General features: G+C 42.6%; 1 protein-coding gene across 6 annotated transcripts in view; it reads left to right on the top strand.

Moving 5' to 3' along the window:
- Positions 1-26,634, top strand: part of APC (APC regulator of WNT signaling pathway) — a 148,591-nt gene that overhangs the window by 74,396 nt on the left and 47,561 nt on the right. For all 6 annotated transcript variants that reach the window (XM_068247335.1, XM_068247323.1, XM_068247331.1 and 3 more), the window contains 5 exons: positions 2,875-2,959; positions 5,545-5,746; positions 12,671-12,779; positions 15,337-15,450; positions 18,783-18,866. In XM_068247335.1, coding sequence (XP_068103436.1) covers positions 2,875-2,959; positions 5,545-5,746; positions 12,671-12,779; positions 15,337-15,450; positions 18,783-18,866 — 594 coding nt within the window. The remainder of the gene's footprint in view (positions 1-2,874; positions 2,960-5,544; positions 5,747-12,670; positions 12,780-15,336; positions 15,451-18,782; positions 18,867-26,634) is intronic.

Genomic DNA, 26,634 nt, shown 5'->3' with positions numbered 1-26,634 from the left:
CCGCACCGCCTGCAGAACGGACGGAACGGACGCACGGCATAGCAATTAAAGCCTATGCGTCCGTTCACATGGGTCCGTTCTGCAGAACCGGAGCCGGACCAGATCCGGGCCGGATCCGGACTCCGGCCTCCGTTCCAACATGCGCTATTTTTTCATCCGGCCCCTCCGGCAGCCGTATCCGGGGCGGAGCCGGACTGCACCATCCGGCCAATACAAACAAATGGGAACCGGAGGCCGCACAACACACTGGCTGAGAAATCCGGATGTTCTACCCCACTTCCTATGCGGATTTTTGCGGCGATATTGGCTGGGGACACATGGGCAAGCATTTTGGAGTGGAGCAGCACGAGCTGGAGGTGTTGGCAGGATGTTGGCAGCATGTCGGAGGTGGAGGTGAGTGCTAAACAGCAGAGGGCCTGATTCCACAGGTCCCCCTTCTGCTGACCTCCCAGACCCCAACATTTTTTTTTTTTTTACGTTAACTTTGCCAAACGGATCCGGATCGCATCCTGATTACCACCTGATGCAACCTGACCGGATCCGGATCGGATCCGGATCAGAACCGTACGGTTCCGATCCGGTCCGGATCCGGTCAGGTCATCCGGTCCGTTTGGCAAACAACCGCTAATGTGAACCGGGCCTTAAATACACAGATGATTAGTTCATCACTGCTGTTTATAGTTAAAGTGGATCCAAGATGAACTTTTACTCCTTGCGTAATTGTGTTCCTTTCATATAGTTTATAGGGCATTCCTCAAGCCAAATACTTTTTTGTTTTTGTTCCCTATAAACTAATCAAGCCACACCCACAGGTTTTCAGAGAGCCAAGGCACTTTCAGACAGTAGCAAGGGCTCATGGGAGCTCAGTCTGGGCGGGAGGAGGGGGAGGTATTACTAGCTAGAGATTTCAGAGGCAAAGGAGAGGAGGGGGGATATGTTTTTTTTGCTCAAGATGCAGATAAGCCTGCCTCTGTGTAATGTTTACAAACATGGCTGCTGTCATTGTATCACAGGAAGAAATAATAATTTGCTATTAAAGATGTTTGCAGCTAGATTTGCTGTGTAAACTGTCTAAACTTTAGATAAGATATATAGACCAGTTACTTGTTATAGTTAGTTTTTCATCTCAGGATTATTGATCCCTTTTTCAGATTGATAATATCTGAAATGATCAGATTGGTTGTAATTCTATTTTTTTTATTCGATTTATGGGCCTCCTCTATGCTTTCCGATCGATTCTAGATGGTAAAATTGTATCATTAATGGGCACCTTAAAACTCCAAGCTCACCCGACTACTGGGCAGGAAGTTAAGCCTTGCGCCCTCTATTACTGCTCAGCTAGTCATGTAGCTTCCTGCCCACCCTCCTGTTCTCTATCAAGGTTTGACTTCTGGGTAAAAGTTGAACTTCCTGTATGAAAGTCTGGTCGGCTGAGGAGTTTTACTGTGGGATCTAAGCAAAACAATAATACTTACTGTATATTAAGGCCCTGTCTATGCAAATGAGTGTGGTTCTTTTTTTCAGCACACAAATTTACACAGCATTGAATTGCTATGGGCCGGTTTCTGCTAAATTTGAAATTTGCATTCAGAAAACACTTGACAGTAGGGTTAATATTTTTTGCACGCCACATGCTGTGCAAAACGTTTCACTGCTAGATGGCGCTAGAAAAGCTACCCTGGTTTACCAGGAAGTGTTCAACTGTTTGTTTTTTTTACTTTCGTTTTGTTATGTCTTAATGAATGGACATGGCCCCTGATCGGGGTCATGTGCATACACTCCAGGCACTGCGATTGGTTCGGGGAACCCTCGGTTCCCTTCTCACAATCGCTGCTATGGAAATGCCGCTGGGTAATAGCGGGGGTCGTGTGGACACCCGCACCTGCCGCTATAACACTGGATGCATATACGTGTCCGGTTAAACTTGAGAGGGGTCTATCTGGATAACTATAGTTGTCCAGATAGACTGAAGTGGTTAATGACAATTTTTTTTTTATGATTATTAAAGTACAAGGGGCATTATCCAAGATTTTGCTAGGCAGGCCCACTTTTTGAATTACACTGGTGCTAGGTTCATGCACATTTAGCTATTTATGTGATATAAAAAAATAAGGGCTGGGATTGGAGGTGTGGCCAGAGTTGAGAAGCGGAGTTTAGGCCGCCAGAGTCTCTGTGCCTATAAGCTTCTGAAGTGTAAATCTGGCCCCAGTCAGTGTAATTTGAGCTTTCAACTGTCTGATAAGGTGTGAGCTAATAAACACAGGAGTATGCTCCCAACAAACCAGGAAGTAAATACACTGCAGGATATATGTGCCAGTTCTGTAAATTGTAATAAAGAAATGTCTTTCTTTAAAGGTTACCATGCTGTTGCTTATCAGCAGAGAGGAAGTTCTGAGTTCAGGTCCACGTTAAGTCTGCATGGATAGGTGCACATCTGTAGGGAAGCAAAGTTGAACAAGAGTATTTGCATTTCAAAATTTAAAACTTGTAACTTGCATTTATCAAAATGATTGCTTGAAGAATTTGCCTTGCTCAGTTTTGGGTTTTCTTGGTCTGTACACCTTTAATACTTATATACTGTGGGACAGCATATGGATATTGTCTTGAGCAAGATATGGATGGAATTATAGCATCATTTAGTCTACTAGTAAAATGCCTTGCCAATCAGCATTGAGGTAAAATGTTGGCTTTGTGCCAGTGCGTCAATATCTTATATTAGTATGTAATTTAGAATCCCGCAGAAGCAGACTGAGTGAGATCCCATTTGTGAGCCATTGCATCGGGGCGGACAGCACTGACTGCAGGAGAGGTGTATGCAGTGTTTACACAATGCTGCTTATTGGGCTTCTCATTGTCCTGCTTTCTCTATTACAGGAGGTCCTCAAACAGCTACAGGGAAGCATTGAAGATGAAGCCATGGCTTCTTCTGGCCAGATCGATATACTGGAACGTCTGAAAGGTAATCCCTTTACACTTGTTTTATCCATTCTATGAGGACAGGATGACAGTGTTCAAGTAGGGTATAGCCACTGCATGCCTGTCACTGAACATTCTGTTTAGCCCAGTAAACTGATGCTTCTCAGCTGCAAACATAACTGCCTGTTTCCAGGACTGCTCAGTATTTCCAGTAAGCTGCTACATAATTCTCTTGCTGCAGTAAGGAATTGAGTGACTGTTAGTCTGCAGAATCATTTCCGCTTTCTATTGAAATCAGATATTTTCCTAGCGGGTAATTTCGAAATTAATTTTTTAATTGTAAACAAACCTTGTCATTGATAACAGTGCTTTTTCTATCAGCGACAGTTATTTCGATTTGTTTTATGATTGTTTTTAATATATGAACATGATGCAGAACAGTGCTGAACTCCGCATCCACAGACCAAAAGCTGATGGGGAGATTCTTGGTGTTCAGTGATTTGTCACTTTAGCCATCATTTACTGCAGCAGTAAGGCATGTGTGAGCCTTTCTAGTGGATGCACTGTGATTTGATTTAAGGCAACGTTGTCACATTTTGATCCAATGGGTATAACTCCTGGGGGATAAATGGGGGCCAGATTTCTTCCCTTCTGCCCTTCATCAGGGACCCTCTAGGGCTCCCTCAGCAGCTGCTTCTCATCCCTATTCCCAACTGTGTTGTGGTGGTCTTGGAATAATCTCTTCTCCAGAGCCGGGTCCTCTTCGTTATACTCCACTGCTATACTTTCACATTACCCACCCTCCCTGTATCAGCCAATGGATGTAGGCCTGCCCCAAGAAGGAAGCTCAGCTGTCCCTTCCTATTACCAGGTCATGTGACCCAGGATTTCTTTTGGGAATAAATCTTCAGCTTTAAGAATACCTGACATTAACCTAACTCTCATACCTACTCTCCTAACTTATTAGGTAATGAAAATAGCTACAGCTTTCGCAAATTGGTTCAGATTCTAAAGTGCCCTACATGTATTCTTGGTCACAATAATGGGCTGGTGTGTTATAAATAAAATATACCTTTCAGAATCTGACTTAAACTGGAACTCCATTAATTTTTTTTATTTGCGGTTTGTGACTCCACTGGCAGATTCTCTTTTTTGACTGGTTTATAAAACAAAATAAAATAAAAAAATTGTTGCCATGCTTGTTTTGCTTTGCCGAGGGAGGTTGCCAGTGCTTTCATTTCAAAGTTCTGCATCCTTTACGGCCTGTAAACATGGACGATTCCACATGGGTAAACGAGGGCCGTGACGATCGTTGTTTAAGCTCTGTCCATTCAAGTGAACAGACAACCACCGGCGCAATTGTTTACTATCAATTTGCACAAATGTCACGCTTGATTGCACGTTTTTTCATCATCTCGTTTTTCCCTGGACACTTCATGTCCAAAGTCAGGTAGCTGTGCCACTTCCATGTTCCCTGCAGAAGAAAAAAAAAATCAACCATCAGGAAGCCTCGCTGGAAGATGCCAAATGCATTTCTGCTCTGCGTTGCTCGCTTGCAGAAAACCATTTGAGGCCAGACAATGGGCAGCTGCTTGAGATGTCCGTTTGAATCAGCCAGTAGAGATGTACATTGTGGGAAGGGAGAATTCAGAGCTTTGGTTTTGAGCAGGAATTTGCATGTTGGGTACTTTAGGCCTCTAGGATGCACAGGAATACCCATGAAGGTTTGTACAGTAAACTTTTTTTAAAGGAATTGTGGAGAATTTAAAATTTTCATTTGAGTAGTTAATGTACACCTTTGTAATTTTTACTACCATACATCAGGTGACTTGGTGACCGATCGACCATCCGATTCGATTATTATAATCTGATGAAAATCTGTGCCCCCAAATGCATGCCCAACCGACAATGCGACCAATTTTGGCCAGAAATTGGTCGCCTTAATCCATCAGACCTGCTGCAAGGTGTAGGGCCAACTTGCGGGTGCGCGGCAGTAATGGCGAGCGACGAAACCTCCGGCGCTGTCCCCCCAATATTTAATGACCCCTTCCCCCACGTGCCTAGTGTAATCTATATAATACCTATCCGCAGCCTCCGCTGGCCCCTGGCGCACTCCTTACTCCATACACGCGCCCCACGTGGTTGCAGAGTAACGGTGACGCGTGTGTGATGTCACACATGGGCCTGCTTGTACACTGGCATCCATGTGAGGAGTGTGTATGGAGCAAAGACTGTGCCTGGGGCCAGTGAAGGACAAGCAGCGGACAGGTAATGTATTTAACACTGAGCGGGGGACTGCAAGCTGGGGGATCACACAGAGGGAACGGCGAAAAATTGATTGGGAATCTTCCTGCGGTGTATGGACAGCGGAAAGAGCTCTCCCTTGTCAGATTTGATTAGAGATTTGTCTCTTGGTTGAATCTGCCAATCATCGCTAAATGTATGGCTGCCTGTTCAAGCCTCACAGCAGTTACAGACATGACTCTTGTCTCCCCCATTCATATCGGGCATTGCTTCTCTCTGCCTAGTTGTTGCTAGTTTCTTATTGTCATGGAGAAATGCTTGCATAGACTGTACTGAGACACAACATTTGTTTGGTATAAAAATAATTTATTTTTCAATCTTCAGAATTAAATTTAGATGGCACAAACTTCGCAGGTGTAAAAATGAAATCCAAGATGTCGCTGCGTTCCTACGGAAGCCGAGAAGGGTCCCTTTCTGGCCACTCGGGCGAGTGCAGTCCAGTCCCAACGGGCTCCTTTCCTCGCAGGGGGGTTGTCAATGGGAGCCGAGAGAGTGCAGGCTACATGGAGGAGCTGGAGAAAGAGCGGTAAGTAATGGTGGTGGAAATGCTTTGTGCTGTCTCTTGGGTCCTGGACTTCCTAACTTGCATGCTTTGCTGCATTTTATTACATTATTAGGCCAGTTCCCTGGAGAGCAGGCTGCCTAAGCTAGATATATTTACAAGTAAAGAAGTCTTGCTTTGTATGTATAATTGCATTAATAGCACATCCAGAATCCTTTGACAGCTTGATCTGCTTAAAGTCCCCATGGAAAACACAAGGTCACCTCCTTCAGTCTTAGCTAGAGAAACTGTCCTTTCCCATTAGAGATGTGAAACTGCAGTCATCTTGAAGTAAACATGTTATGATAGAAATATAGAGGATGTCTGAAATTAGTCATCTAGATTCTGTTGTAATTGCTATGGTTACGGTATGTTCCAAAGTAAGTATTTTTAGTACATTGATTAGAATTTTCTTGTGGAGAAACTTTTTTTTTCAAACTTTACTGTAGAGGAGATGGTTTATTCTAACAATCAATGTAGTGTTGTAGCATTGGAAATAAGGCTACAGTGACAGTAGGAGCCCAGTATCAAAATAATGAAAATTAATAAATGTGTTCAAGTCACTATGCTTCTATTTCTCTATATTGCTAATATGGAGGCAGTATATAGTCTGGTCAGTGTCAAAGCCACTGGACTCTAATAGATTCTTGGAACAATATCAGAGGTCTCTGTCCAGAAGTGTGCAGTGCAAGGAAAAGCTAGGTTACTGCACAGATCCTTGTAACTCAATGCATGGCAAATGCCTACCCCCTTGTGGCTCTTTTCCACTAGCAATGATTTGATCCAAATCGCTAGCGATTTTTAAATGGCTAGAAAAAAATCAATTAACCCTTCGCACTCTCACATGCAAATGTTCAAACAAATGCATTCACAGATTTACTCATCCAGGCACAACTGTTATCCCTACAGCTAAATTAAAAGCCAGGGTTTTAGTTCACAGAAGAATGCATTCTTATGCTTAGTCACCTATACTGCGTAGAAGTACCCAGGTAAACATAGGTGTCCTAACTCTGGCCCTGTAACCTGCATAGTACAGACATGCAAACACATTCATTAACCTATCAATGGATTAGGAGCACACATCCTAACTTCCTCTCCTGGGAAAGACAGTGCATCTTACCAATCGCACAAGGGAGCTAACGTTATGTGTCCATGTGCACCATGCGCATACACCAGCATAAGCTGTCTGCATGCTGACAAACATACAGGGGAAGGAGGGAGTGCACCGAATTGGACCCTAGCCACAGGGGTCAATGATAAGAATAAACATACATATATTCAGGCACATCGCCTCTAGTTAGGACATTAAATTATTAGGGAAAGGGAGGTGCTGAAGGGGGTGTGGCTAGAAACAGAAAAAATCAATTAACCCTTCGCACTCCCTTTCCCTAATAATTTATTTAATGTCCTAACTAGAGGCGATGTGCCTGGATATATGTATGTTTATTCTTTTCATTGACCCCTGTGACTAGGGTCCAATTCGGTGCACTCCCTCCTTCCCCTGTATGTTTGTCAGCATGCAGACAGCTTATGCTGGTGTATGCGCATGGTGCACATGGACACATAACATTAGCTCCCTTGTGCGATTGGTAAGATGCACTGTCTTTCCCAGGAGAGGAAGTTAGGATGTGTGCTCCTAATCCATTGATAGGTTTGATGCAATTAATGTGTTTGCATGTCTGTACTATGCATGTTACAGGGCCAGAGTTAGGACACCTATGTTTACCTGGGTACTTCTACGCAGTATAGGTGACTAAGCATAAGAATGCATTCTTCTGTGAACTAAAACCCTGGCTTTTAATTTAGCTGTAGGGATATCAGTTGTGCCTGGATGAGTAAATCTGTGAATGCATTTGTTTGAACATTTGCATGTGAGAGTGCGAAGGGTTAATTGATTTTGTTGTTTCTAGCCACACCCCCTTCAGCACCTCCCTATCCCTAATAATTTATTTAATGTCCTAACTAGAGGCGATGTGCCTGGATATATGTATGTTTATTTTTAAATAGCTAGGGTTGCTAATTTAACATAGGAATCGAGGTCTGTGTTTTCCACTACCGCAATTCGATTTGCAAAATGCATTTGCTTTCTGGAGCGATTTTAAAGCGGACCCAAACCAAACATTTTTTTTTTTTATTAAAAATATTTAGTTGCACCACTCTAACACATACAAAGATAAATAAACACTCCTTCAAACCTATGAGCATTTCAGTGCATGCTTTTCACCCTTCTCTTTCCATAACTAGGATTATACTGGGGGCAGCCATTAGCAATTCCTCCATTGCTGGACACCACCTACTCCACCAGTTTGCTGGATTTTGTCCGGCAATTTGAAAGGAAGGGCGGGGTTCCTACAAAAAATGTAAAATATTTTATATTTGTCATCACGCAGCTGAAAAAAGGCTGCTATTTATTATTATAATTTAGAAAATAGATTTTATTTCTGAAATCTTGTATTTTTAATTTGGGTCCACTTTAAAGCGGTATTGTCACCATAAAAGTCAAATTTCAACAGCAACTGGTCTGAGTGTATTAAGTGATAAAGATGCTAATCCTGCATTCAAAACTTTTTTTGCTGTTATGGTTTGGAGTTATCACATACTTTAGGAGCACTGGCCCTAGTGCCAAACAGTGCCAAAAAGTTGAATGCTGGGAGTTCTTTTGAATGCTGGGAGTTCTTTTTATCTATAATATATTCCTCCTCTTCCTTTTATTTCCCTGCCTAGCTGATCACTTGTGTTTACAAGCGAGGCTGAGGTGACTCAGTGATTGGATGTGTAAATAAAAAAAAAAAAGACTCTGGGAGGAGGGCAGCTAATGAATGCACAATGAGCAAGAGAAAGGAGGAGGGGAAAAGAGAGTCAGGGAGGATATGATGTCAGCATTAGCTTGGCAAGATGGCCACTGTCTAGAATAGGATTTTCTGCTTTTACTTTGTAAAATTCACAGGAATCATTACGCGGATAGCACAATACATCTGTTATGTAAGTAGAAGTAGTATTCATCTACTTATATATGTGTTTTTTATTTCTAGGTTAGCATGGGTGTCGCTTGTTCTTTAAGAATGATTGTGCAATGCAAATGCAGTGCATATAAAAATTGCAACCGCATAACAAAATTGATGAAAAATCGAAATCGCTTGCGTTTGTGAATTGCTTTTCTGATTGCTAGTGGAAAAGGGCTCTTAGGGATGAAAATGGTGGCCAGGAGGCGAGTTACAAAATAAAAATTGCAAGAATTAGGAGTACAGTAGAGTATATAAATAGTAAGTGGCAAGTGTTAGTCACTTTGCAAGTATCCTTCCCAGTATGAGGCTGTCCCTCCATAATGGATGGAAAGGAATTGAAGAAACTGGTCAGAGATGCTACCAAGAGGTGAATGGTAACTGTGAAGCTAGGAGCGGTCTCTGTGTGCACATAACCAAAATATCACAAAGGCTTTACATATATGGCTTGAATGGTTGGGTTGCACAAAAGTCTCTCCTCAAGAAAGACCACATTAAAATTCATTTGAGAAAAATCAGATTACAGTATTTGGCCTCAGTACCAACCGTATACTTGGTGGAAAGCCAGTACAACTACAATAAAGCATGGAGGCAATAGCATTCTGTTGTGGGTTTTTTTCTCTGCAGCAGGGGCTGGGGTATTTGGATGGAAGGAAAAATAGAAGGGGCAAAATACCATATAATTCCTGAGGAAAACCTGCTGCCTTCCAGAAAATTGTCAGTGGGAAGGAGGCTCACCTCCCACATGACAATGGCCCAGAGCACACCGCATAATTGACCACAGAGTGGTTGAAGGAGAAGCGAGTGAATGCCCTTATGTGGCCTAGTTAGAGCACAGACTTGAGCCCTATAGAAAATCTGTGGGATGACATACATCACAGTCCACAAATGGTAAGCCTCCAGTTTGAAAGAGCTGGAAGAGTTCTGTAAAGAAGAGTGAGCAAATCTTGCAGTCTAGATTGGTAGTGAAGTCTCCTAATAGACCCAAGTCTGTAATTACTGACACAGGAGATGCATTTATTCATCTCCGTGATTCTGATGTTTTGTTTTATCTGTTTCCTAAACTCACTATTCTAGCTTTCACTTGGATGGATTGATTGATTGATTGATTGATTGGATTGACTTAAATGCAGCTGGGAAAAAAATTGTATGTCATTAGAGGCTGCAAAGCCACCTGTTGCAGGTAGTTATTCATCTCCATATCGTATGTGCGAAATGAATTGCTTTAATACAACTCCTTGACAATCAAAGTTTAGTGACGCTCTATGTATTCTATATGGCGTTGTCTACTTGAGGATTAGAAGTTGTGTATCATGGGTTCTCTCACACGGGTGTGTATATTCTGGTCTGGGAGAACATTATAGTCCCTGGTTATTCTGCTCTGCTAGATGCTGTTACATGTAAGTCATCAGAATATGAAATGGCTAACATAAGTGGCACGGTTTACACTCTTGACATTTTACCCTTCAAACTGAATTATTGGAATTTCTGCTTTTTCCTAGCTGGTGAATTCATCTGCTTTGCTATAACACAGCTGAATTTGCCTCAGAGCAGCCCTCTGGTGTCCATTTGTAAATATAGCAGGACTGAATTGTAAAAAAAAACCCATGTACTGTATACTGAGTAAAGAAGTCTTTGTGAGCTTTTATCTGAAACAGAGGTCTTAACTGGAAAATAATAAACTGTAGGCATCTCCAGACATGTATGTTCTGAATGAAAAGCCAGAGATTCCTGCTTTTCAGCTATATAATTTTTATCCAGTTGGTTAAATATTCTAAACCACCTGTTTTCTGTGACTATCACAGAAGGAAGCAGTGTGTTATAATGCGGGTTGCATCTGAGCAGCACTTGGCTTAATTTAGTAAACCTAATTTAAAGGTTTGTGTTTATGATATTATTTTGGATAGACTACAAGTAATCATAGTGGTGTGGTTTTGTCTGCCAAATCCACAGTGCCCTGGGCCAGCAGTGTATGCCACTGCCAATTCTTCCCATCTAGCCTGCCAGGGCAGCTTGTACTTTGGAGGGGGAAAAAGATGTGGCTATTTCATGTTTATATGTCGCGTGCAGTTTTCTGTGCAACTATACACAATCATTAAGAAAAAAATGTAAGCTATGTTACCAATTATTTCTTAACAACTGATCAGTGCTTATGCTGCCCAGAGACCTTCTTGGTGCTGCCACAGAAGTGTTATATGGCAGGGGACTCCTCCCATGTTTAGGTCCTGATTGATGGACATCACCAGGCACACACTGATGGGATCTTCCCCTTTTTCTGTAATGAGGAGGATAAACTGTGTTTGGTTAAAGAGGAGCTGTTAGACATACTATCTCAGGAAACACAACAATCATAACTAGATAATACTTGCTCTACTTACATAACATATATGTATTGTACTGTCCACGTTTTGATTTTAGTGATTTGTCTACAGTAAAAAAAGAGAAAATCCTTCTTAGCATTTCCCATTTTAAGTGTGGCTATTTTGAAGCCAATCCTGATGTAATTTCCTCCCTTACTTTCCTCTGCCTGATTGTGTATACATTGCCCGCCTTTCACTAGAAAGTGCATTGTCTCAGCATGAGAAATATTGGCCAATCAGAGAGGAACAGAGGTATGGGAGGGGAAAACAGGAGGGAAAGAGGCTTCAGCCAATCAGGCTGCATTAGTTAATATCTGAGAGGAAATAGAGAAGAAGAAAAAGACAACCCAGCGTGCCCTGCAACTTCCATTTGTGAGTACCAAATTTTGTGTGCACCAAATAAGTCAGGCAAACTGGGGAATGATCATTTATCAACAAGTAAAGTAATAGTGATTTTAACTCCAGGTACCCAAAATGACTCTGACTCCTTAGAGTAACACTTACCAGGGCTGTGGAGTTTGTATATAAATCATTCGAATTCTTAAAGTTACGCCTCGTTCACATTACAAACGCAGACGGCCACGCACGCGTAACGCAACGCGTACGAACGCACGCCATCCGCGTTTGTATGCGTTGCGTGGCTGATCCCATCACTGAAAAGTGAATGGGACAGCCACGCGTTTTTGAAAAAAATCGTGCAGCATGCGTTCCCGGACCGCACAGGTCCGGAACGCATGCAGTGTGAACATCAGACATTGCACTCTATGCAATGTCTGATGTCGTGCGTGTCGGCCACCTGCACGCGTTTCCAAAACGCGGCTGGAAACGCGTGCAGTGTGAACGGGGCCTTAATGAAGCCGCTGACTACAGGTACCCAAAATTGCTCCGACTTTGAATAATATGGAAATATGGTAGAAACTCTTGTGGGGTTTTGTCACCACTGGAGAGATTTTCCATGTCTTCATGTCTGTTTATGGAATCTCCTGCATTATGTGCAGTACTACAATGTGGTTAGGGGTACTCAATTTAAAGCCAGGGGACACGCCATGTGTGACTGACAATGTGTGGTTTACATATTGAAGTGCCCATGTGGCCTATAATACGCATGTAAGACAATGCAAAGAATAAAGAAGTGAATTTCAGCCCACAAATATGCTGTCTGACAGATAAGTTGACCCCTAGGGGGTGCTGTTACTATGAGATGAATCGCGGGGCTAGAAAGTAAATACATGCAGCGTGCTTGGATCCGGGCTTGGATCCTTGCACCCTGGGCAATGCCTTGCCCGCCAATAGAAAAGAGCTTACTGTAGGTAGTGCCCTTTTATCCAGGAAATATTTGCTGAATGCAGATTTAAGTCCAGGAGAACCAGTCCATTAACTACTGTTACATTATAGTTTCCTTGCTATTTTGGGTTATTGTACTGGTGAGCAGAAATCTCATTGACCACCACTAATTGATAATCCTGGATTTCCTGGTATTACATGATGTCAGTTTGTATTGTTAATTCTGGCCATTCATTACATATTTATATTCCTTTCATACTTAGGTCATTACTTATTGCTGAGCTTGAAAAAGAAGAGAAAGAGAAAGACTGGTACTATGCCCAACTTCAGAATCTCACCAAAAGAATCGATGGCCTTCCACTTACTGAAAATGTGAGTGTCAGCCTTTTTACATCTGTTTATATCCTTCCATCTACTTGTTAACCTACCAATAGCTTGTGCATTGTGTGTTTGTGTATGTCCTATTGAGCCAGGGAATGCAGATCGGAGTGGGCTGGTTTAATTCAGGGAATTAAAACATACAGGCACTAGAATTTATTTACTTGAAAGAATAACTGTGATTGTTTCGTAGGCTAGTTTGTCCAGTGATGACCTGAGTTTTTATTAGATCAACTATTGATTTGTAACATCCAGTCTGATGGACAGATAAAACATTTTTTTAAAGGACAACTATAGTGAGAAGAATATGGAGGCTGCCATATTTACTTCTTTTAAACAATACCAGTTTCCTGGCAGCCCTACTGATCTATTTGGCTGCAGCAGTGTCTGAATCACACCAGAAACAAGCATGCAGCTAATCTTGTCAGATCTGACAATAATGTCAGAAACACCTGATCTGCTGCATGCTTGTTCAGGGTCTATAGCTATAAGTAGTTGAGGCAAAGATCAGCAGGGCTGCCAGGCAGCTGGCATTGCTTAAAAGGAGATTAATATGGCAGCTTCCATATCCCTCTTGCTTCAGTGTCCTTTAACCTCTCTGCGACTGCCTAACGCCAATGGGCGGTCGCAGAGTGGCTCTCTTAGGACCGCCTAATGCCGATTGGTGTCATCGCGGTCTTGCAAGATTAGCAGGGAACGAGGGCTCACACGAGCGTGTGTTCCCTGCAGGGGTCTCCCTGCAGGGAACGTGAACAGCCTGCCAGCGGCTGGCAGGCTGCAACAAAGGGGGGGAGGTAATTTGTGTACTGCGTGCGATCTAGAGCAGCGATGTACAGAGGACGTGCCTGCCGCTTAAATGTCCTTCGGATGGGCGCACAATGTAATCCCTGGCATAGTCCTATGCCATGGAGGCATAGTGTAGCGTACCACTTGCAGTGTAGGACCAAATTTTTTTTTTTGGGGGGGGGGGGGGATCTGTTGAGGGGAGTAAAGGAAACACTATTTTTTTAATAAAAAAAAAAACTAAAGGTTGTTGTCCAGTGATCAGAGGCCACGAAAAGAAAGATCAGTTAGTGGCAAGTTAAGGAGGTCCTCAAAGGGTTATGTCACATATTTATTGCTATTACAGTAAACTGTTAAATTTTTGTATGTGACCTGAGCCTTGTACTGACTTGGGCTAGGTTCCCACTTGCAGCTGGACCACGAATGGCCATCAGGAGTGGACAGTGTGTTGTCCGCTCTGATGGTTTGTTGTGGTCTGGCTGGAGCCCGAGGCGGATTTCAAACACAGTGTATATGGGAAACTCATCAGCTCTTCTGGGAAAATCTTGGACAGCACAATAGGATCTGCCAACTGTCAGTTTTGCGAAGCTGTAAAATGGACACAAAAATAAGTCCGTTTTCCAAGTCTCCATTCACCCAGGGAATTGCAAAACTCTAGCAATAATGCTAAGCGACTTTTCACTGTATGGGAAAGCTATTTTGGAACAATTGTGATTCTTTAAATTAAAATACAACTGCTTCAAAATCACTAAAAATGCTGCATGCACCATGGTTGAGATTTCAGCAAGTGGCGATCGTTATAGTGAGAACACTGCCATACACTTTGCATTGCAGTAGCGCTTTTCAAAACACAAGCGATCACCAGCAGTTGAAAGCGCTGCTGAAGTTGTTAGTAAAACGCTCCAGGGGGAGCAGGACCAGAGCAGCAGTTGGGGGACATGTGTTGCAACCAATGTCAGCGATATACAACTAAATTTCACAAGTAACTAAACTTCACATAATCTATAAGGAATGAAAGCCATGTATACATGCTAGATTTTTTTTTTCCCCTGTCCAGAAATCTCCCCCATGAAGCAGAAGCCACTTGCCGATCCTCAGGAGCGTCGGCTTCTATACTAATATATACTATACTAGTAGCTCCTAGCGGCTTTCCTGCGTCCTCTGTATATGGGGCCCAGCATGTCATGTGATCTGATGCAGGCCACATGACATGCCTGGACCTGTAGGGAAGGCACCCGGGAGCTGCAGGAAGTATAGAAGATGGCAATCAGAGGATTGGTGAGTCGCTTCTGCTGTGGTAAACTCTGCCAATTAGAAAAGTACTGCCCCGTTATCCCCCTTTAGGCACGCCAGTTAGTTGAGACTTCCGGATGGGGACTTTGCTGTACATATATTTCTGCTTACTGCTATTGTAGTTCCTGTTATGTGTTACATGGGCAGTAAATTATCCATGCTGTCTCTTGGCTTGCTGGTTAGACCTTTGGGTTATGAGTTTGGTCTAAAAACCAACCCCTTATATTTCTCATTATTAATGACTATTTAGCTGTAGCAGTTTCTAGAATTGCTTTTCCATAATGCATTACACATGTTCTGTTGCCATGTGAATAAGGTGAGTATTATATGCTTAATTACATCCTCCTACTCTTGAGCTGTTCATCTGTGCTTCCTGAACTAGTCCTGTAAACATACTGCAGTTTTACTATCTTCATGGGAGCATTGCTTTTTATGAAGGCTGGAATTACAGTATCTTTATCTTTGTGGCTTTTAGTTTTCCCTCCAAACTGATATGACCAGAAGGCAGTTGGAGTTTGAGGCTCGACAAATCAGGGCTGCAATGGAAAAGCAACTGGGCACCTGTCAGGACATGGAGAAGCGGGCACAGGTATGTTAGAGGGCTGCAAAGACCACACACCTTTACATATAAATCGCTTTCATATGTGAGTAAAGCCATTGAATCACCACCACATATAGTTGCACTGTACGTAGTGTGATCAAAAAATGTGTTGGGTGTTTTCAGGTTTAGCCTTAAATTATTTCCCCTCTTTTCCTGTCAGTCCTAGAATGCTTAGCAAGGGCCATATACCTTCAATAAAGAATTTATGGAATGAATATGTTCCTAGCTGTGTGTTTGTATGCATGCATGCACGTGCACACCCTTCTATGCTCCCTCTGTGCCTCCTCCATTCCCTCTGTTCTTCTGTGCCTCCTGCTATCCCCGTGCCTTCTCATATCCTCATTCCTCCTCTGTGCCTCCTCATATCCTCATTCCTCCTCTGTGCCTCTTTCTATCACCGTGCCCCCCTCTGTGCCTCTTTCTATCACCGTGCCCTCCTCTGTGCCTCTTTCTATCACCGTGCCCCCTCTGTGCCTCGTATGCCCCCCCAATGCCTCCTCCTACCCCCGTTCCCCCTCTATGCCTCCTCCTATCCCTGTGCCCCCTCTGTGCCTCTTCCTATCCCCACCCCCATCTGTGTCGTCCTATCTCTTCCCCCTCCCCTCCTTGCCTCCTCCTACCCCCCGTTCCCTTTCTGTGCCTTTTCCTATCCCTGTGCCCCTGCTGTGCCTCTTCCTGTCCCCATGCTGTGCCTCTTCCTGTTCCCATGCTGTGCCTCTTCCTATCCCCTTGCCACCTCCCTTCACTCTGTGTTCTCTCTGTGCCATCTCCTGTCTTCCGGTTTTCCCTCTATGCTTGCTCCTTCTCCCCCCATACCTTCTCCTGCCCCCCTGTGCTACCTCATGTCCTTCTGTGCCTAGACCTTTCACCCTGTTCTCACTTTGTGCCGTTTCAACAGATCCCCGCACTATTAGCATCACAGAGTAGGTTGGGTGAGAAGGGCACACAATTCTCTTGGCCAAGTCAAACCACCAGGTGTATCGCTCTCAGATACGCCATTAGGTAGATTCTCGGTGAAGGCAGTTATTATTATCAACCGCCCTGGCGAAATTTCATACCAGCCTTATTTTAGGTGCAGTTCTACAGACCGGTACAGGTCTGTTCGGTGAACTATTTATATAATCAGTGATGGCAGTGGAATTGGATACTTTTTGTTTTAGGCTGTAGTTCCACTGTATCTTTTTCTTTCAATGTATTTATTAAACAGATTTAAACATACATAAAGCGTCATGAATAAGGCCCCGTTCACACTGCACGCGTTTCCAGACGCGTTTTGGAAACGCATGCGGGAGGCCGACACGCACGACATCAGACAGTGCATAGAGTGCACTGTCTGATGTTCACACTGCATGCGTTCCGGACCAGTGCGGTCCGGAAACGCATGCTGCACGCGTTTTTTGCAAAAACGCGCGGCTGTCCCATTCACTTTTCAGTGATGGGATCAGCCACGCAATGCATACAAACGCAGATGGCGTGCGTTCACATGCGTTGCGTTCCGCACGCGTGGCCGCCCGCGTTTGTAATGTGAACGGCCCCTAAGAACGTAAACAGTTATGCAGTGTCTAAGATTGAAATAGAAACAAAAATTTACAACAGCTTTGTAGCCTCATATGCCAGATGAAGTAGAGTGCTTCCACTGCAAAAACTAATAACACTGGGTTGAAAAGCCTTAACCAGAGTAAAGTCCCTGGCCTGTCGCGAAGTGAGTGGGTAAGGGAGGCTTGCATCGCTCATTAGCAGTTTTGATGTTTTACCTATGTGCCTATTTAATCAGCAATAACTTTATCCCTACTTATGACACATAAATTAAATGTTTTGTTTTGTTTGTGAGGCAAGCTAGACTTTCATTGGGTGGTATTTTCCCAAGAATAATTTTATTTTCTATGCATTATATTGGAAAAAAGAAGAGAATAAAAGGAAAAAATACATGATTTCTCAGTTTTCACTCATTATAATTTTAAAATTAAAAAGTGCTATGGAGATAAGAACAAATTGTAATAGGCTATTTATCATATTTATCACAAAACTTGAATTATGTTGCTGGCACAGTGTATGGCAGTGATATGATTTTGAAATAAAGGTGTACTTTTGCTACAGTTCATATTGAACTGTAAGTATAATAAAAATAAATATTTAAAAAAAATCCCAATAAATGTTTATTGAATAAATAACCATAACAATAGAAATGAATTGCCTAAAGTACAATGTGCAAGATTGATCAGATTAGTAAAATTATAGTAACACACACTAAACCGTAGCAGTACTTCTAGACATAGGTTTATATCATCATGATATCTCCTGAGTCAAAAGTAGGTAACCCAGGAGAAATGAATGAAAAAGGAGAAGAGAGTGGAAAGTAGTGGAACTGTGACAGTGACATGAGAAGTTTGTGGGGAACAGGAGAAGAGAGTTAGCTCAACAGGCTGGTTTGTAGGAAGTTATAAGATTAAATAGAAATTAAAGTTGTAGGGTGTAAATAAAAATACTTCAAATGATTATAATGAGGTAGGAGGTTAAATTGGGGATAATTGGTAATTGTATTATATAGTAGGCCCAGTCTGAAAAGTGGGTGTTAAAAAAACAGTATTTTTATTGTAATAAGAAGAGGTGAGATCATGCTTATTCTTGCTGCCTCTGCATTGTGGAGGGATGAAGGTGGGGTGATTGGAACCGAGGACATAGTATACCTAGTTAGGGCCTGAGCCCACTGATGCAGTTGTGTCCGCTTTTCAGTTACACATCAATGTTACCGATGCTGAAAAGTGGACAGAAGCGGACACAACTGCGTTAGTGGGCTCAGGAATTAGTATAGGTAGAATGCCTGGGGGTGATTGGCACAGGCAAGTGTAGCACATGTGCTTTGCCCGCTAATTGTAGGAACATCTCTGTCCTACTGTCTTGAGGCGCCACGGAGGATGTAGATATACTGTACCAAGGGAATTTCTTCTGACTAAATCCAGTTCGTTCTCCTGTGTTTATATAGATACAGTGTTCCTGCAAAAACAGAGGATCTAAATTACATGGTGTATGCTTAGATTGGAAGGGGGGGAAAAGGGGGTTTGTATGTATTACAATAATAAATGTTCAGTGACTGGTACCTGGGTCTAGAAGACTAGCAGGTGACCAGTGAAAAGTGTGTTTCTGCCAGTTTGTTGTATAATGTACCAGCCCTCACCAGCTCTCCCACAATTTTATATACGCGCAACATTTTGGATTTTTTATGATTATGTGGCTTTTTCCTACAAACTGATATGTAGCACTTGGCATACACTGTATGCTTTTATATGCTTGTGTATTTATCTGTGTTTTCTGATCTGCAGCTGAGAGTGGCAAGAATCCAGCAAATAGAGAAAGACCTGTTCAGAATACGCCAGTTACTGCAGTCCCAGGGAGCTGAAGGAGAGGTCAGTGTTCTCAGCTGTGCTTGCATTATCGCACATGGGAATGATCAGTTTAGGGCTCAGCACACGGTTTGGATTGCTGTTATCAGGCTGCATAAATGAATCTTTTTATGGCCATTCGATGATGTTGGATAGATTTACGTACATAAGATTCACGTTTTTATTTTAATGCAGGATATACAGTAGATGCTTCTGCATAATTGTTGAAAATAATTTTATTTACACTGTTCTTCTGGATAGCTTACTGGTAAGGATGCTGCCTTTCATGTAGGATTTGAGCCTTTGACCAGGGTTTAAATCTTGGGTTAAGCCAGTGGGTAAAACAGTAAGGAGTCTTTGGGCAAGGCCCCCAAATGATCTTGGTTACCCATATGTAGCGCACTCCCTAAGTGGCTGCAGCCCTGAAGCAGTTTGAGTCTGCCAGGGGGAAAGTGCGATATAAATGTTCTATGTCTCGTCTTCTGATACTAGCTGCATAGCTTCAGATTTAGGTGGAAGTATACCAGCAGCCATCTGTGTGCTTGTGCTTAGAGAGTTGCCACTTCAGTGTGAATGACTCTTTTCTGAAAAGTGTGTGTTGCCTCTCTGCCGGCAGCCTTTGGTTTGGATTATTTAGAAAGGATTCTGAAAAAATTCATACGAAATCTTTCAAGTACAAAAAAATATCAAAAGATTTTATTGACACAAATTTCCAAAAAATTCAATTAAAATTCTCTGTGAGAAATTCCTTGCAGATGCTTCAAAAGGCCTTTTTATATTGCATTGAATTTATGAGTGAAGCACATTTGTCTGTGTTGCATATCTCGCATTTTGAAGCATCTGCAAGGAATTTCTCACAGAGAATTTTAATTGAATTTTTTGGAAATTTGTGTCAATAAAATCTTTTGATATTTTTTTGTACTTGAAAGATTTCGTATGAATTTTTTCAGAATCCTTTCTAAATAATCCAAGCTTATGAAGGGGTGAAGTGGATGACCCCAAAAAGGACTTGTGGTTTTTTTCGCTTTTCACCTCTGTAAAAGCTCAACACTCCCAATTATATCCAAACTAAGGCAGCCTTTGGTTTGCCAGGACTGGCACTCCTATTAGCAGAGTCCTGCTGCTCCTCGCTGAAGCAGTGTGGCAGCCTGCTTTTTGTATTTTAATCTGAAGTGCAAATCCATGGCTGTGGTGTTCCACACATTTTGTTGTTCTGCTTGATTTTGAATTTTGACTACCACAATATTAATTATTCCCTATTATCACATCTCCAAGTCATGTAGGTTCAGAGTTGTGCCACATTTTTTAAAATTAATTTCTTGTCTTAATAACCGCTTCCAGACCGTGTTGGTAGAAATCTATGTCCTGCAGGTGGCTGCGCGGCTCTTACAGGACATAGATTTCACCTTCTCTGCCGCGCACTCCAGCCGATCTCGCCACTTTGTACCCGCCGCAGTCCACTCACCCTGCCGTCTATAAGACTGCAGAGCTCTGTGAGCAGGTCAGGAGCCGCTTTCATTGGCTCGCGTGATCACTGTGAGCCAATCACATAGGCTTACATTGATAGACAGTCAGGAGTCAATGAAAGCGGCCCCATGACCTGGCTGACAGCACTCTTCCATCATGGAGATGACAGAGAGAGAGGCCTGCGGGGATGGAGGAGCGGCGTGACCAGTGGGAGGAACGGTATGTGTGGCGATTTATCGGGAGGCACAGTTTTCTGGTACCACTGGTCTCTGATCCTTAAAGAGAATCTGTATTGTTAAAATCGCACAAAAGTAAACATACCAGTTAGGGGACATCTCCTATTACCCTCTGTCACAATTTCGCCGCTCCTCGCCGCATTAAAAGTGGTTAAAACAGTTTTTAAAAGTTTGTTTATAAACAAACAAAATGGCCACCAAAACAGGAAGTAGGTTGATGTACAGTATGTCCACACATAGAAAATACATTCATACACAAGCAGGCTTTATACACCCTTCCTTTTGAATCTCAAGAGATCATTTGTGTGTTTCTTTCCCCCTGCAGCTATCTTCCACTGAAGTGTCAGGCTGTTTCTTCCTGCAGAGTGCAGACAGCTCTGCCTGTATGTAATTCCTCAGTATGTGAAAGCCTAGCCAGCTCAGAGGAGGATTTATCCAGCTTGTAAAAGATAAGAGAGAAGAGAGAAGCTGCCCTAATCTAAATAATACACAGGCAGTGTGCAGAGAGGGGCCTGGAGGGGGGAGATGCATCACAGAACCACAACACTGAAGAACTTGGCAGCCTTCCAGACACAGGCTGACAAGTCTGACAAGAGAGAGATAAGTTGCTTTATTACAGAGATGGTGATAGTAGAACGCGCTGCAGTAAGCCAGAACACATTAGAATAGCTTTTGGAACTTGTAGGATGATAAAAAACAGGATGCAATTTTTGTTACGGAGTCTCTTTAATGTATGGAGATCCAGTTTGTGTCCAAATCTCTCCACTTGAAAGCGCTGCAAAATACAGTGCTCTTTCCTGGAAATGATCACCAAATAACTGTTTTCTTTTAAATCAAGATAGCTACAACATACTTTCTCTTTTTTGGACACTAGATGGCGATATTCTAACCAATCTAAACATGTTGCTATGTAATTCATGTCTGTTGTTCTCTGCCCTCTGATCTGGTCGGAGGACTTTTTGTGTACATTATTGAATTGGCAGAACTCTATTCATTTGTACAATTTTTATACTGCTCAGTAATGCTGTATGTATGTAACAGGGCTGTAGAGTCGGAGTCTAGGAGCCGGAGCAATTTCTGGGTACCCGGAGTCGGGAAAAAATGCACATGACTCCGACTACTAATGAATTTAAACTGTAGTTAAAATAGAAAATATCATAAAATGTTTTATTTCTCAGATAATAGTCATCATAAATAATTTATATATACAGTAATAGCTGTGCTTAGTCCACAAGAATGAAATAAACCAATCAAAAAATAGTTACTTGGGCTGCTTCAATAAAGCAGTCCCCGTATTTTTAAAGTCAGATTACATATCTGATTGTGACTGTATATATGCTGTGTACACAGGAATCTTATATATACAAAATATCTATGCTGTAAGAATAAAGCCTGATGTGTAGCTTTGTCACTAATAGAGATGGTCAATGAGATGGAAATAATTCTGCACTGATGCTGGTTTTTGCAAATTTATGCACTCTCTTTGCTCATGAAATCAAATCATTTGATATGTTAAAATTTGGTTTGATGACTACGAATTAAAGGGTACCTGAGACTGATGAAAAGAAACGTTTTATACATACCTGGGGCTTCCTCCAGCCCCCTTCATGCTAATCAGTCCCTCGCTGTCCTCCGCCACCTGGATCTTCTGCTATGAGTCCCAGTAATTCAGCCAGTCAGTGCAGTCCAGCCGTGTGTCGCTCCCACAGCCAGGAACATTCTGCACCTGCGCAATAGTGCTGCGCAGGTGTAGTATGCTCCCAGCGGTGGAGTGTGTGCATGCGCACTACGCCTGACTGGCTCAAGTACCTGGACCTATAGCAGAAGATCCAGGTGGCGGAGGAGGACCGCGAGGGACTGATTAGCCTTAAGGGGGGTGGAGGAAGCCCCAGGTATGTATAAAACCTTTAATTTCATCTGTCTCAGGTTTACTTTATACAGTAGTACTATACTCTACATAAGCACTCCCCACAGAGCTGCAGGGAATCCACTGAGAATGTTGTGCACAGTGAACACAGAGGTGTTGTCTATCGCCCATAAAACTGGTTTAGATTGTGCATGAAGAATGTGTAATAATGGAAGAATCGCCTCATTCTCCTGCAGAGTACCTGCACATCACTCTTGCATGTACTCACAGTTAGATTGCCTAGGGCCTGTCTGGACCTTCTACAAGTACTCTTACCAAGGACTAGTTTTAGTGTGACTAAAAGTATTAGAGGCAGAAGATCCGCCGGATATCCAGGTAACTGGTATTGTTTAAAAGGGAATAAATATGGCAGCCTCCATATCCCTCTCACTTCAGTTGTCTTTTAAAATTCCTAAGCGTTCGCAGTTAAGAGATGCATTTCATGTTACATACTTTCAATCAACAAGATTGTAATATGCAAATTAGAGGAGTCGGTGGAATCCTAACCTGAGGAGTCAGTCAGTGGATTTTTGTACCGACTCCACAGCCCTGATATGTAACCCATATATGTAAACTCCATTCTAGTGCAGAGCCTGGTTTACTCCCCTCTCGCTTTACCCGTGGGATTTTTGGCACTGCAACACTCTCACAATGTTGTTTGGCCACACTCCCTCCCCCTGCTCCCTTACTACTTCAGCCTCCGGTGTTTTTTCACCTTATGCATCATTTCTCAGCACTCCTGCCATTCATTTGCCAATAACTTTATCACAACTAAATGATTTCTATATCTTGTGTTTCTCCGCCACCAATTAGGCTTTCTTTTAGTGGTACATTTTGCTAAGAATGATTTTATTCTAAATGCATTTTAACATGTATTTTATTTGCCCATTTGTCCCGGTTATTATACCATTTAAATTATTTCTGTATCACAATGTATGGCACCAATATTTGATTTGGAAATAAAGATGCATATTTTTCAATTTTGCGTCCATCACTATTTACAAGCCCATAATTTAAAAAATAGTAGTATACCCTCTTGACATGCTTATTAAAGTTCAGACCCTAAAGTAACTTTGTTGTTTTGTTGTTGTTTTTTAAAGTTTTATTTGGGTATTTTTGGAGAGTGGTGGGAAGTAGGGAGTTAATTTTAAATCATATATAGGTCTGTTTTGGAAAATAATTTTACTGTTCTTGGCCACAAGATATCCTCACATATTACTTCCTATTGCGTACTTGAAGTACGCTAAACTGGAAGTAATGCGTGGATGTGTTACTTCCGACATCGCAATCACGCAGGCATCTCATTGATGCCGGCGCCCATTGATACATGGACTTAGATCAATGAATGGGAACTGTGTTCCCATTCATTGATCTTCGGGCAGGGACTAGTACCCCCGCGGGCAAACTCGCGATCGGCCGCAGCAATGGATTTTTTTTTTCTTTTTACATGGACGTAGCTCCTACATCCACCATACATCCAACATCCACCATGCATTTTTGGACGCTGGAGCTACGTCCAAAAAGCTAAACTGGTTAAAGAGACAGCCAGTGCACATGAATGGCAGTGTGGTCTCTGAAGAAGCAGGCATTTTCCATGACATGCGTCAGACTTGAGGGCAGCTGTCCACGTTTTTGGTGCTGCACGGTATACAGACCGGGTAATTTGCAGTTGATATTCATTGTGTATTTATTTCTTAGGGATTCTATTTGCTGCATACTGTGCACTGGCTTTCCTTTATAAGGAATCCCTCCCCCTACCTGCACTAGCAAGTTCAAGCAGACTTTTTATAGGTTTATTAACTTTTCTTGCTTTAATTTACAAACAAGTACTTTACAAACTAGGATAGAGCCTTCCCGGTCCTCCTTCTCCCGTCCCTTATTCAGAGTTGCTGTCTTTGTGTGTCCTCATGAAGGCTTCGAAGGCAAGCATGTGCAGTAGGGACCTGCCTATCTTGAGAAGTACTCGGGGATGCAAGTACTTCCCAAGCCTTCAGGTGGACTCCCAAAGGTGTATTTAACTAATTGGTCAAATCATTTTGCGGGGGGACAACCGTGGGTAAGATAATGCCACATAGTCAGCTATGGGACTTTAAGGGCCCGTGCGGAAATCGGGCTGAATACGCAGAGTTTCCCCGCAGGCAAATCGCTCTGGGAAACTCTGCCATAGGAAATAATGGCGCCGCCGGCCGAATCGCTTGCCGTAGCGATTCAGCCAGCATTGCCCTCAGTTTTCGCGCGGGAGCCAGCGAATCCGATAGCCATGCATGGCACAGCTTCTGGGATTCGTCTGAAGTGCCGCCGCGTGTGGTGGCTAGTGGAAATGGGCCCAAACAGTCATTCAGGACACCTGCTAACGAACATGAAAGAGAGGCACTTTTCTGCAAAATTTTCCGGTGCTACCAGTAGGTGGAGCTGAGAAAAATTTATTTTGTACGGTAACTTTTTTTCTTCTCTCTTTCTTGATTGTCTGTCACTCTTGCTCTTTCCTATCATTTCTACCTATAAGCAAATTCTCTGCTCTGTTTTATTAAAAATCTGATATATGGTATATCAATATATATATATATATATATATATATATATATATATATATATATATATATATATATATATAACGTAACAGTGGTTCCTGCTACAGACCTACTTGGCAGATCTTGCTACAGTAGACATTTTATATTGTATAAACCATAGTTCTTTATTTGCAGTTGTTGAGGCTGATTACATGCTGTGAATAAATACGGGTAATGACACTGGCTTCTACTTGGCACAGTACCATTTAACAGCTTCCGCTGAATCCGCCTAGTGTCTTTGCAGTTTTCAATGACGATAATTCAGTTTCTATATTTGGAGGTATAATGAGAGCTTTATTAAATAACATACCAGTTTAGGCCTCGGGGAATAGAGGCATCTAAGTTCTTCCAATTTAAAGCTGACTACCCAATCTGTGGCACCAGAGAGCTGGGCTCTTGCTGGACATTACCCATTACTTCCTAGTACATCAACTACTGTATAACACAACAACAAGGCCTGCTTCACACTGCAATCGCTAACGCTTTTTGTGGCAATGTTTACTAGCAATTTTTCTATTTGTATGTACCGTATGTGATTTTGAAAGTGTGTTTTGCAATTGATTAGTGGAAGTAGAAGTAATTGCAACGGTTTCTGGTAAAATTGCTCAAGACAGCGTTTGTTTGTTTTGGTTTTTATAGCAGTTTTATGATTTTCCTATCCTTTCAGTGCAATGCAAATTGCTGGAAAAATGCTGCAGGACCCTTGTGTTTATTTTTCAAAATTGCATCGCTCATTACAATAGCAAAGCACTTTTAAAACGCTGTTATTTACAAAAGCGCTCAAAGATGCGAATCAATCCTTACTAGGATACTAATGTGTTATGGAAGTTAGCATTTCACCATGTAGGGACGTGTGTACAGATGCCCACTAAAGTTCCAATTTTGTGGTGCAGCAATAATAAGGGGAACTTTTCAGCTGTTAATTGAATTGCACTTACATCATTTTCTTAATTTATATCATGTCACAGACTTCAGCCTTTATTATCCATGTGTGTATAACAACTTGCTCCATCCAGTCTATGGCTGATAAAAATGTCAATCATCAAATTTAAAAAAATCTTCAAAGTCTGTATATGGCCCATCTTAAAGAGAACCCGAGGTGGGTTCTAAGAATCCAATTAGCACACAGAGGCTTGGTCTGCATATAATACCCAGCCTCTGTTGCTATACTGTTTTCCCCCAGGCCCCCCCTGCGCTCTGCTGTGCTCCCATAAATCAATCGCTGTGCTGGCGACGCGCAGCTTGTCGCCAGCTGGCTGGTTACATCTGAATTGTTAGTCTCTGCCGCTCCTCCGCCGCCTCCATAGCACCGCTCCCCGCCTGCGTCCCTTCCCTCCCCGCTGATTGGAAGGAAGGGACGCAGGTGGGGAGCGGCGATATCTGAGGCGGCAGAGACTGACACTTCAGATGTAAACAGCTGGCTGGTGACACGCTGCATGTCGCCAGCACATCGATTGATTTATGGGGACACAGCAGAGTGCAGGGGGGAGACTAAAGGTGCGTACACACGTCAGATAAAAGTCTTTGGAAAATGAAAGATCACAGACCAATTTTACCCCCTTTCATGTAGAATGAGAGCCATACTCTACACAGTCTATTCTATGGAGCTGAAC

Source organism: Hyperolius riggenbachi, chromosome 1 (assembly GCF_040937935.1).
Source record: "Hyperolius riggenbachi isolate aHypRig1 chromosome 1, aHypRig1.pri, whole genome shotgun sequence".
Classification (NCBI taxonomy): domain Eukaryota; kingdom Metazoa; phylum Chordata; class Amphibia; order Anura; family Hyperoliidae; genus Hyperolius; species Hyperolius riggenbachi.
Note: the sequence above shows the minus strand (reverse complement) of the source record. Positions and strands in the feature narration are given on the sequence as shown.